At 44.5% G+C, this 12,967-nt stretch overlaps 1 protein-coding gene across 1 annotated transcript in view; it reads left to right on the top strand.

The window, feature by feature from the left end:
* The window catches only part of CCDC191 (coiled-coil domain containing 191), a 102,810-nt gene that overhangs the window by 70,631 nt on the left and 19,212 nt on the right, over window positions 1–12,967 (top strand). Inside the window, exon 13 of the mRNA XM_004706488.2 lies at window positions 272–373. Coding sequence (XP_004706545.1) covers window positions 272–373 — 102 coding nt within the window. The remainder of the gene's footprint in view (window positions 1–271; window positions 374–12,967) is intronic.

The raw sequence follows: 12,967 nt of genomic DNA, 5'->3' as shown, positions 1-12,967 counted from the left end.
CCTTTCTCTCTCTCTCATGTCATCATTCAACGTGAGTTCAAAATAATCATTTTATGATGACAATTGTCTTATTTATCTTCGGTCCGACTTCCAAAATAGAAAGTGATTCCTCTGGAGAAACTCGTACATTTTATGAATGACCACACGCTCAGGGAGGTCACCCACCTTTGCCACTAGGTGCAGATTCCTCCCTGAGTCAGTCAGGGCGGCCAGCGCGAGGCAGGCATGCTGTTGACGAGCTTGCGTCCTTACCCATGCTAATCTTCATCAGGCCCGGTTCAAGGCCCAAGAGGAGGAGCGTCAGAAGCGGGAGGCAGAGGAAAAGGAGGCTCAGCTGGAGAGAAAGCGTGAAGAAAAGAGGCTGAAGGAAATGGTGAGTCGCGTCTGCTTGGTCAGACAGCTCAGGCCTGCGGTCTGCGGCTCTCTGGTCCTGGGCCCCTGGCCCGCCCCAGGACTTGCGTCTGGGACACTCACTCTTCTCAGCTCTGCTGCCTCTTCAGATCTGTAGTCTGTCTGCTAAACGGGCCTTTCCTGCTCTGCCCCAGCTTCCTCCTCACCCAAGGCTGTTGGGTCCCACCCTGGGGACGCCCATAACGTTCTCTTTCCCTCAAAGCGTTACCAGTGCTCCTTATCACACATGCCATTTGTGTGCGTTTTATTCACTCCTGACACCCAATTAAACTGCAGTATTCACAAGAGCAAAGGGACCAATGTGTGGTTACTTATGACTGTATTGTCTAGCAGTGTGTCAAGCACATACTAACCCACACCCACTGCCATCAAGTGAATTCCGACTCATAGCTGCTCATATAGAGCTTCTCAGACCGTGAATCTTTGGAACAGAAAGCCTCGTGTTTCTCCCATAGAGCAGCTGGTGGGCATGAACTGCTGACCTTGCAATTAGGAGCCCATGCCTAACCCACAGCACCACTGGGACTCCTTTAGCAGGTACAGAGATGTAGCCAACGTGTTGAATAAGTGAAAGTGAATAGCTAAGCAAGTGGGAGAAACTGCGGAGGAGCAATAGAGAGACAGAGCGCTTATATTCCAGGCTGCGAAACCCTTCTTGAGAAGATAGGGCCGAATATACACGCCTGTCCGAGACGACATGAGGCAGCTTCCAAAAGTTCATGGAGAATGGAATGAAGAGATCATTTTTCCACAGCCTTTTTAGAGGTCCCCTCAAGTAGCACGACATAGGCTGTCGACAAAGGTCCTAAGACATCATGAGAATCAAACAAAGCAAAATCCATGAATGTTTTGGAGGAACTAGATGCTCATAGAAAATCTTCCTTTAACATTATGCCGGGCATGATGACTCTCCAGGAGAGAGGCAGTGTGTTCTGAGCTCTCACTGTGTGTGCTCACAGGACCTTTTCTTAACGGAGCTCCAAGTAGCAACTCCTGGAATAATGCGGGACTTACCTACGATCAACCAGTGAGGCAGTTTTTTAAAGATATGCCGGAAAAAAATGTTTCAGAGTAATATTTGTTCATTGCAGAGCGGTTGAGAAATACACGCCGCCCCCCCCCCCGAAAAGTTGGGGGGGAAATCTGAGTTCAATACTAAGAAGTAACTACTGTTAATATTCGAGGATATCTGTTTCTGGTCTTTTTCTCTGTGCATCTTTCTCTCCTTCCTAATAGGTAAGTAGATACTTTGTGTGGCTCTGGGTGTATAATAGAGCCCTAGTGGTGCCATGACTCAGATTGATACCAAAAGGTCAGTGGTTCAAACCCACCAGATAGTCTGCTCTGTGAGATAATGATGTGGCAGTGTGTTCCCTTAAAGATTTACAGCCTTGGGACCCCATGAGGCAGTTCTACCCTGTCCTATTAGGTCACTGTGAGTCAGAATGCACTATGTGGCAGTGGGTTTGGGGGTAGGTGGACATTGTTCTTAAAGGAGCCCTGCTGGCATCGTGAATTAAGTATTTGGCTGCCAAGCACAAGCTTAGCAGTTCAAACCCACCAGGCGCTCTGAAAGAGATGAAGCTGTCAGCTCCTGTAAAGACTGACAGTCTTAGAAATCCTGTGGAGCAGCTCTGCTCTGTCCTGTCGGGTTGCTGTGAGTTGGGATGGGCCTGATGGCAGTGGATTTAGACCACTCTTAAGCTGCTTTTTGTCACTTAGTGTTCTATCGGGATTATTTTTACTTGTCATTCAAAATTCTTCTGAACACTGTGTTTGTAAAAGGCCTTTATTAAAAAAAAGTTTTTTATTTTGGAATACTTTAGATGTGCAGAAAACTTGCATATAGAGAGCGTTCCTGTAGGCCCCTTACTCATTTTCGATTTCCCCTCAATGCCATGATAAATGTGCTCAAACTGGGGAACCAGCATGTCAGCGTCAGGCTTTATTGGGATTTTCGTGGTTTTCCCAGAAATGCCCAGGATCCGTTTCAGCTGCATCTTTGCATGTGATAGCTTTGGCTCCTTCTTGTCCTCTGGTCTGTGACTGCCTCTCAGAATGCTCTTGCTTGTCATGACCTTGACAGTTCTTCGTTCCAGTCGGGCATTTTCTAGAATATCCTCAGCCTGTGGTTGCTTGATGTTTTTTTGATGACTCTGCAGAGGTTATGGGGCTTTGGGGGGGAAATGCCATGGAGGTGAAATTCCTTTCTGATCCCATCACCTCAGGGGGACACGATAGCCCGGTGACTTGGCGCTGTGATCACTGGCATCTTCATCTTAATGCCTCAGCCAGTGATCGACAGGTTTCTCTCTGCTCTCACATGGCTATTTTCCCCTTTTCATACTCCATTCCTTGGAAATGATTTGTTCACCCCGTCTACCCTGAAGGTAAGGAGAAGGGGAGAGTAGGTTTCCTCTGTGTATTTATGTATTGATTCATGTATACTCATTTTATACTTTATTTTATTGGGGGCTCTTACAGCTCTTCTAACAATCCATTCATCAATTGTATCAAGCACATTTGTACATATGTTGCCATCATCGTTTCCAAAACATTTTCTTTCTACTTGAGCCCTTGGGATCAGCGCCTCATTTTATACTTTTGGGTTATGATATTATCTTATTATCTATTTTGTTGCTATAACTGCTCAGTGCTAGCCATTGGTGGGTCTTCAGGGTTGGCCCCTGTGCCCCTGCAACATGCCCATTCATTTTGTTTTCCAGTACTTAACTCTCGGACACTACAAGCTGCTCCAGGCTCGGCTTGTGTTTTCACTGCCCCACACCGAGAATCAACTAGGTCTCCAAGACACCCAGTTCTAAATGGCATTTACAAAGCAAATTGTGGACACTGAGGAGGGTACTCATTGTGACTCGGGTGTCATTGATTCAAACCCACAGCAGACTGGGTATGATGCATATGAGTACTAGTTAAGCCATGTATTTATAGCTCTGTATAATTGTTATATTTATCCAACTGTTAAGCTAAACAGGAATTCTTACAGCAGTCTCTGAATCTAAGCCAGCAACAAAGGGCTCCGTTTACTTTTCCTTCTTGCTTATGCCTCTCTCTGACCATGTGAACCCTGCCTTCTACCATGGACCATCCACATACTGTTTGTTCAGCTGCACTGTACGTGTAAGAGCCATAGCCCCATGAGAAACAAGTTTACAAAGCAGAGTGCAGTGTTATGCACAGGTCATTTTGTCTTCCACCTCACCTGACTTACGACTACCTAGCTGTTGCTATCAAACTGATTCCAATTCACAGAGTAGAACTGCCCCATAGGGTTTACAAGACTGTAATCTGTATGGTTAATAGATGGTCCCATCTTTCTACTGGAGCCGCTAGTGGATTCAAAAGGTAACCTTTTAGTTAACAGCCACGGACTTAACCATTATGCCACCACTTCCCTTAACTTACAGTGACCAATGAAAATGGAATTTTCCAGTTACATAGAATGGCTGCTAGTTTTGTCTACTTCTTTGGAGTAAAATTATGCCAATCACTTGTAAAAGAGTTAGATTCCCTTGTCATTGTCTACATTCCATACTGGAATCACTGACATCCTGGTTTCCTTTTTTGTTTGCCTAAGTCAAAATTCACTCTTGGAGGAGTAGGGTTCTTTGGGCTTTAGCAAGTGCATAGAGCTGGGTAAGCATCACCCAACAGCATACCAAACAGCTTCTTCACCCTAAGTTCTTCTGTACATTGCTCTAACGACCATTGATCTGGTTTTTATCCTGATATTCCTGGTGGTACAGTGGGCTACACATTGAGCTGCTAACCACAGGGTCAGCAGTTCGAACCCACCAGCTGCTCTAAAGGAGAAAGATGAGACTGTGTACTCCATAAAGGTTGAAAGTCCCGGAAACTCGCAGGGGCACTTCTACTCTGTCCAATGGGGTTGCTAGACTCCGAATGAACTCAGTGGCAGTGCGTTTGGTCATGGGAGGGAACTCGTCAACTCTTCCACTTTGGATGGACTCATGGTGTTGCATGAATCAAAAGCTCGTTTATTTTTATTTCCAACTAGTCTTCCATCAGATTATGCTAGAGTTGTTTATCTCTTCCTGTGCAGAAATTACTTCTAGTTTTTACTGATCATGACTAAAGCTGCTGTAGACATCTATTTCTGGGTTTTTGTTTGAACATACATTTCAGTTCACTTGAACTACCAGGAGTGCGATTGCTGGGCAGGGTGGTACTTCTGTGTTTGACGCTATAAATAACCGTTTAACTCTCTTCTTGCAAAAGGCTGCACCATTTTGCACTCCCACCAGCAAAGAATGAGAGTTCCGATTGCTCTGCATGCTCACCAGCATTTATTATTTCGGTGGGCTTTTAAAACGTGTTTAGTCATTCAACTAGGCATGGTACCGTCTATTTGAATTTCTCATGGTAGTGTACATTTGTATTTCCATGGTGACAAATTATACTGGAAAATCTCTTCATATTTATTTTCTCTATATCTATCTTCTATCTTAAAGCGCCTCTTCAGATCTTTTGCCCATTTTTTTACTTGTTTGTTGTCTCACTCTTGAGTTTTGAGAGACCTTTATATATCCTGAATCAAGCCCTTTATAAGATATATGATTTGAAAATATTTTGTACTAGTCTGTGGCCTGGCCTTTAATTCACATAACATTGTTTTTCATAGAGTAAAAATGTTTAATTTTGATACAGCACAATTAATCGACCCCCCCCCACCTGTGGATTATGTATCTGATATTGTATAAGAGGGCTTCAAAAAGCTTGTGGGAGAATTCCATTACTTCCCAATTCCAATTTTCCACAAACTTTTTATAGATCCCTTGTATGTAAAAATGAATCACCAAATCCAAGGTCACTCAGATATTTTCTTATGTTTTTCTCTTAAAAATTGATGATTTTATATTTAGGTCTATTGTCCATTTTGATAAGTTTTATATAAATTGCAAAGTATGTGTCAAATTTTTTATAAACATGGGAGTTAAGTTGTTCCAGCACCATTTGTTGAAAAAAATATCCTTTTTCATTGAATTTCCTTTGTACTTTTATCAAAAATCAATAAACCATATTTTTGTTGGGTCTATTTCTGGCATCTTGTAGGGAATTCGTGTTTTCCATTTCCTGATAAATAAGCCTTGGGAGTTTGTGCCTTTCAAGGAATTTGGGCATTTTATCTAAATTGGTGAATTTCTGGGAATAAAGTTGTTCACAGCATTCTTGTAAGATCCTTTCAATATCTGTGAGATCAGTTGTGATGTCTCTTCTTTCAGTGCTCATGTTGAAATTTGCATCCTCTCTTATTTTTTTGCCTGCCTGCCTAGAGGTTTGTTGATGTAATGTCTCAAAGAACCGACTTTTGGTTCAATTCATTTTCTCTGTTCTTTTCCTGTCTCAATTTCATTGAATACTGATCTACTTTTATTATTTCCAACTTCAGTCTTGCTTAAAAATTTCCTCTCTTGTCGTTTCCTAAGGTGGAAGGTTAAACTATTGATTTTATACCTTCCTCCATTTTTTATGTGTGCACTGTGTTACAAATGTCTCTCAAAGTGCTGCTTTACCTACCTCCCACACATTTTCTTTCTTTTCTAATTCCCCCTGAAACTTGTTCTTGGTCCCTGGGTTCTCTGGCAGCTTATTGTGTACTGTTCACATATGTGGGTATTTTTCCAGAGAGACTGCTGCTGCTTTTACATTTAATTCTGATATGATACAAGAAGGTAAAAACTAGTAATGCTACTCCCTAAATTTGTACGGTTTTGTGAAGATGATGGCGAGCCTTAGTAAATGTTTTATGTATACCTGAACACAGTCTATATTCTGCTGTTGTTACCTGTAGCCCTTAACCATGGCCATAGAATTGATTTGTACTCACAGTGACCCTACATAGGCTTCCTGAGACAGTTCATCTTGACAGGAGCAGGCAGCCTCAGTGACTGATGGCTGGGCTGGAACTGCCAGGCTTGTGTTCCTCAACAGCTCAGTTTTTAGTGTCCTATAAATGTCAGTTAGGGCTCGTTGGTGAATAGTGCTGTTCAGTTCATCTGTATCTTTACTAAGGAGCCCTAGTGGTGCTGTGGATAAAGCATGGGTCTACCAACCACAAAGTGGGCAGTTCAAACCCACTAGCAATTCCAAGGGAGAAAGACAAGGCTATCTACTCCTGGACAGAAAGATGAAGCATCCCAGAAATCCAAAGTCCTACTTTGTCCTATAGGGTTGCTAGAAGTTGTGCTCAATTCAATGATGACATTAAGGATTGGGTGGTTTTTTTAAAAAATCTTACCAATTTTCTGCCTACTTTTTCTATCAGTTATTAAGAGAGAGTGAACGCTCTGATGAAATGTGTACTTGTCTATTTCTCTTTCATTATCAGTTTTTGCCTCATGTGTTTTGAAGATCTGTTATTAGATGTATACGTGTCGGGGAAGATTTATACATATTAAGTCTTTTATATATGAAATGAATTTTTATAGCTATATAGCTGGGCCTTTGCTCAGCTGTCACGTCTCCCAATGAGACTGTTGAAAGCATTCTTTATTTACATGACTTTATTTTTTATTTCAAGCATTTTCATTTGATCAGACGTTGAACAGTGTCAACCTTTAACATATGATCATGTGTTGGCTAGCTTAAACATTTCTGTCCAATTTGAGTCACGCTGTGATCTGGGCTATGTCTTATATTTTCTGTTGCTGCTGCTGAAAGCCCAACATTTTATCGTGCCCCAGCGACACTGAGATAGGGAGGGCTCTCATGTGGGAGTTTGTGTGCGGCTGCCCAGGGTCTGGGATGTGTTTGAAGTCTGTTGTCCTGTGGTTACCAGCTTTGAGGTTTGCGGTTGCTGTGAGCGCTGGAGGCCTTGGGCTCCTCTAGAGACTTTTGTCTCCCCTTTTGGCTTTGGCTCTTCCATCGGTGCAGCTCCTCAGAGAGAAACCCTGTCTGCTGGAGTTTTCCCAGGTGTAACCCACTGTAATCACCGGAAGCTTCTTCAGGAGAGTGTGGGGTGTGGAGGAAGACAGGGACGCCTTCTCGGAGGTCCTGAATACGCCCCTCTTTGGCATGCACAGCACGGCACGCACAGGTGTCCTTGACCCTTTGTCTGAGGGGGGCGGGCGGGGGGCGGGGGCGTAGTTTTCCTGCATCGCTGTTCCCTCGATCCATCTGCGCTGGGTACCCCAGTGTCTCAGTCGATGACTTTATGGCTCTGCCCCCCTCACCCAGTTCAGGATGACCCTACTAGGGTCCAAGCAGAAATCAACTCCATGAGGAATCCAGTGCCTGGATCATCAGAAGTGGACAACCAGGCCTTTCTTCTGGAAAACCAAAAAGAAACTCACTGCCATCGAGTCGATTCCAACTGAGAGCCACTGTCCAGGGCAGGGCAGAACTGTCCCTGTGTGTTTCCAAGGGTGCAACCTGCATCGGAGCAGGGAGCCGCGTCGTCCTCCTTTGGAACAGCTGGGGGTTCAGACTGCTGACCTTGTGGTTAGTAGATGGGCTTGTTAACCATTTGGCACTCAGGGACTTGATCTTTCCCATATTCCCCCATATGAAGTGTGTTGTTGTTGTTGTTGTTGTTGTTTTGGTGGGGGTGGGGGAGGGTGGGGTGAGGTATTTTTCCTTTCAGGTAAGATGAGGGGCTGATCTGGACAGAGTTGCCCTGAGTCCCTCCCCTAGTTGCCCAGGTGAGGTCAATTTGCTCTCAGGTGTGGTCCTTCCTCAAATGGGCCTTTTGTTCCCCACGATTTTGCTGTGACTGCTATTCAATGAATGCACCGTATTGGGCAAATCTGCTACACAAGAACTCCTTAAAGTGTTAAAAGCAGGAATGTTACTTTAAAGACTAAGGTGCACCAGGCCCAAGCCATAGTATGTTCAACCACCTCATATGCATGTGAAAGTTGGACACTGAATAAGGAAGACAGAAAAAGAATCCATGCATTCCGGTTAGGGCCCTGCCAAAGAATATTGAAAGTACCACGGTCTGCCAAAAGAACAAACAAATCTGTCTTGGAAGAAGTACAACCAGAAAGCTCCTTACAGCCAAATATGGGGAGACTTTGTCTCCTGTACTTTGGACATGTCATCAAGAGGGACCAGTCCCTGAAGAAAGAGATCACGGTTGGTAACCTAGAGGGGCCGAGGAAAAGAGGGGCTGCAACAATTGGCTCCAACATAAGGACCATTGTGGGACGGTGTTGCAATGAGGTGGAAACAAGGCAGCAGCCCCTAACAAGTTGTTCCTGTTCTGTAGAAGAACCTCAGATTCGTCAGTCAGGTTCCTGGAGGAAAAGCCTGTTTTTGTTGTTGCTGCGGTGAGGTGCCAACTTAAAGCGCCCCAAGCAGAACAGAACGAAATACCGCCTGGCCCCGGCTCCTCACAGCCAGTGCCACGCCTGCACCCATCGCTGCAGCCCGGCATCAATCTATCCCCTGGAAGGCCTTCCTCTTTCCCGGCAGATGTTTCTCCTGATAACATGCCCCACGTTTGTGAGACTAAGGCTCGCCAAACTTGGCGCTAACGAGCATTATTTTCAGTGTGCTTCCTCCAGGATGACTTTGTTCTCTGGCAGTCCGTGCTACCTTCGGTATTCTTTATAGCCAACAAATGACTGTGGCTCCAGACCTTGACACTGGCCCAACCTGGTCCCTAGTCATTGGGCAGCATTTCTAGCTTCATCATCACACTGGCTCATCCTGTTTCTGTGGGATCTGGCAGCTTCTGTCACAGGGAAGTAACTGTCTGGGCCCTGAGCCTCCTGAAGGCTGTCATGTCTCCAGACGTCAGGAGGGCTTCAATTCTCGGAGGAGATCAGGACACGTCACTAACTTGCTACCTGTTCTCGCTTTTTTTCTTGTAATCAAACTGCTTATCCAAACGTGAACATGGAACAAAGTTCAAATATAAAGCAACAAGGTTGAAAAATGCATCAGTGGCCAGTAGATGGTTTTATCCCCCCACTATACCATTCCCAAACTTTTCCCTTTGAGGAAAAGTGAACTGTAACTTCAGTAGACAACCAATAGACAAAAAGATTCTGCCAGAGTCGCATCCATCCAGTCAGTCAGCTTTTGACAGCTGTCGTAACTGAGGTGCATTCACAACACACAAATCGGACCAAACTCACTACTATCCAGGCAACTCCACCTCAGAACGACCCTACAGGACAGGGTAGACCTACCCCGGTGGGTTTCCAAGACTAACTCTTTACAGGAATAGACAGCCCCACCTTTCTCCTGGGGAGCGGCTGGTGGCTTCAAACTGCTGGCCTTGAAGTTAGTAGCCCAGTGAGTAGTCACTGTGCCACTAGGGCTGGTTGTGCCTAAACCTCTCTGAGCAGCTTAATGTCTGAACTCCATTTGGCAAAGGCCTCCTCTTCTGCTGGGTAAAGATGCCCTGGACGGTGTCCTCTGCATGGTCTTCCTGGTCCTTTGGACGTATCATACTGTATTAAGAGACCTGAGAGCTTTACCTCCTTGGGTGCTTTACGTGGGAATCCCTGGTTGGGCCAAATGGTTAGGTGCTCAGCTGTTGACCAGAAAGTTGTTGGCTCCCAAAGTACCTGGGAAGAAAAGCCTAGTGGTCTCCTTCCAGAAAACGATCCCTTGTAAAACGGATGGAGCACAGTTCTACTGACGCACACGGAATTGCCATGAGTCAGAGTGGTCCTGATGGTAATGTTTTGTTTGGGGTGTGGTTTTTCTTAATTTATACTTTTTTTACTCTAATATATAATTTATATTTTATGATACATAAATACTACATTTCTTTCAGTTTAATACTTGATAAGGCAGAAGGGCAGCAAATGGGATAAAGGTCCTCAACAAGATGTATTCAGGTATAAAAACCATGAGGATAGCTCAAGACTCGAAAGTATTTTGATAGGAACCACTGGACAGTGGCTAACAGCAACATTAACAAAATTATCACTTTCCATTAAAATTTAATCTTCCTATGGAAGTGTATGCATTTCCACAGGTTTGTCATATCTATGCACCCTGAACATTGTCTTTAGAGATATAATTTATGGTTTTAATTTCAACAATGGATTTTAAGTCATTTCCCATATTCATTTCTATAACCACGTTGCCTCTGATACTTAAACTCATCTTTTTATTGGAGATTTCATTTACATTTCTAAACTGCACTTCAAATTCAGTGTGCGTCTAAAATGAACTCTTGTCTCCAAAATCTTAACTTGTCTTTGTTCATACACATTCTTATTGATCTCAGCCAAATATCTGGAGAATAAGGTTTTTTTTTAATCATTTTATTAGGGGCTCATACAACTTTTTTTTATAATTATTTTATTGGGGACTCATACAATTCTCATCACAATCCATACATACATCCATTGTGTCAAGCACGTATGCACATCTGCTGCCCTCATCATTCTCAAACATTTGCCTCCTACTCTAGCCCCTAATATCAGTTGCTCATTCCCCCCCTCTCCCCTCAACCCTTCATAGTTCATAAATTATTATAGTTTTATTATGTTACCCTGTCCCATGTTTCCCTCCGCCCTCTTCTCTGCTGTCCATCCCCCAGGGAAGAGGCAATACTTAGATTCTTGTAATTGGTTCCCCCTTTCTACCCCACATTCCCGTCACCCTCCAGGCATCGTCCCTCTCACCACTGGTCCTGAAGGAGTCATCTATACTGGATTCCCTGTGTTTCCAGTTGCTATCTGTACCAATGTACATCCTCCAGTCCAGCCAGATTTGTAAGGTAGAATTGGGATCATGATAGTGGTGGGGAGGAAGCATTAAAGAACTAGAGGAAAGTTATATGTTTCATCGTTGCTACCCTGCACCCTGATTGACTCGTCTCCTCCCCACAACCCCTCAGTAGGGGGGTGTTCAGTTGCCCACTGATTGGCTTTGAGTCTCCACTCTGCACTCACCCACCTTTACAATGATACGATTTTTTTGTTCTTGGATGCATGATACGTGATCCCTTCTACAGCTCTTGGTCACACATGCTGTTGTGCTTCTTCCATGTGGGCTTTGTTGTTTCTAAGCTAGTTGGCCGCTTTTTTATCTTCAAGCCTTTAAGATCCCAGATGCTATATCTTTTGATAGCCAGGCACCATCAGCTTTCTTCACCACCTTTGCTTATGCACACATTTGTCTTCAGTGAGCATATCGTGAAGGTGGGCACCCACTGATCTGATTTTTAGTGATGTCTGATAACTGGTCCCTTCTGCACCTCGTGGTCAGTCAGGCTGGTGTGCTTCTTCCATGTGGGCTTTGATGCTTCTCAGCTGGATGGCTACTTGTTTCTCTTCAAGCCTTTAAGACCCCAGATGCTATATCTTTTGATAGCCGAGCACCATTAGCTCTCTTCACCGCCTTTGCTTATGTTCACATTTTTCTTCAACAATCGTGTCGGAAAGGTGTGCATCATGGAATGCCAATTTAATAGAACAACGTGTTCTTGCATTGAGTAAGTGCTTGAGTGGAGGCCCACTGTCCATCTGCTGCCTTAATACTAAACCTATAAATATATGCACATAGATCTGTTTCCCCACACTCTTATATAAATATATTTACATATATAAATTCCAGTCTTTAAACCTCTGTACATACCCTTTGTCCCCTAGTTCTTTCCTCTATTTCCCTTTACTTTCCTCTTGTCCCACTATCATGCTCAGCCTTCATTTGGGTTTCAGTGATTTCTCTCGGTTACATTGTCCTTGCTGAATCCCTACCAGGCCTCTCACACCCTCCTTGCCACTGATTTTGGGTCACATGTTGCTCCCTTGTCCCTGGGTTGGTCAGCACCACCTCCTTATCCCCGCCTCCCCTTCTCCTGTGTCCCCCCAGAACCGTTGATCCCATTGTTTTCTTCCCCAGACTATTCATCCAGTCTATCTTATCTAGATAGATCTGTAGAGATAATAATACGCATCAAAAACCAAGCTTATATATCATAACAAGATAGGCGATCAGTCAGAACACAGCAATGGCACCAAAAAAGGAAACCAATCACCCATCGAAGAATAAATTAATTAAAAGAAAAAATTTTTAAGCAGAAAGAAAAACCTGTATATAGATCAAGGTCTGATTTTTGATCTCTAGGCATGTCCTTCAGTCAGGACCGATGGGGTACCATGCTCTGACCCCAGAGTCTGTCCTTTGTACTCCCTCGGGGGCTCTCTGCTCTGCTCCCATGATTGCTCTGCTGCACGCTCTTTGTGGTTTGCCTCAGTGTCACAGGGTCAGTCTGGGCCAGTCCCGACACTGAGTCTCCAGTGTTGTCCCCCTTAGAGCCCGGGGCCATCAAGGGACAGAGTGTCTCATGGTGGGATCAGCCATATTGTCCACTCTGTCCATTGGCTGTTCAGAGCAGGGATGTCATCCTCCAGGCCTGGTGTGTCAGGATGTGTTCCACTCTCTCTTCCTCCCCCTAAGTTTCCCATTTGCTCTGGTCAGACATGCTCCTCTCCCCTAGCTGCAGCTTCATTGCCGTCCTCTCAAGTAAATTCTTCTGTGGGGAGGGGCAGTTGTCCACGTAGCTGGCATGGGGGCCAAGCCCTCAGGCCCCTCCGCTGGCTCC

The sequence above is a fragment of the Echinops telfairi genome, unplaced genomic scaffold (genome assembly GCF_000313985.2).
Source record: "Echinops telfairi isolate 266 unplaced genomic scaffold, ASM31398v2 ScPeMD7_6;HRSCAF=24_0, whole genome shotgun sequence".
Classification (NCBI taxonomy): Eukaryota; Metazoa; Chordata; class Mammalia; order Afrosoricida; family Tenrecidae; genus Echinops; species Echinops telfairi.
The sequence above is the reverse complement of the archived record's forward strand: the minus strand, read 5'-3'. Positions and strand labels throughout refer to the sequence as shown.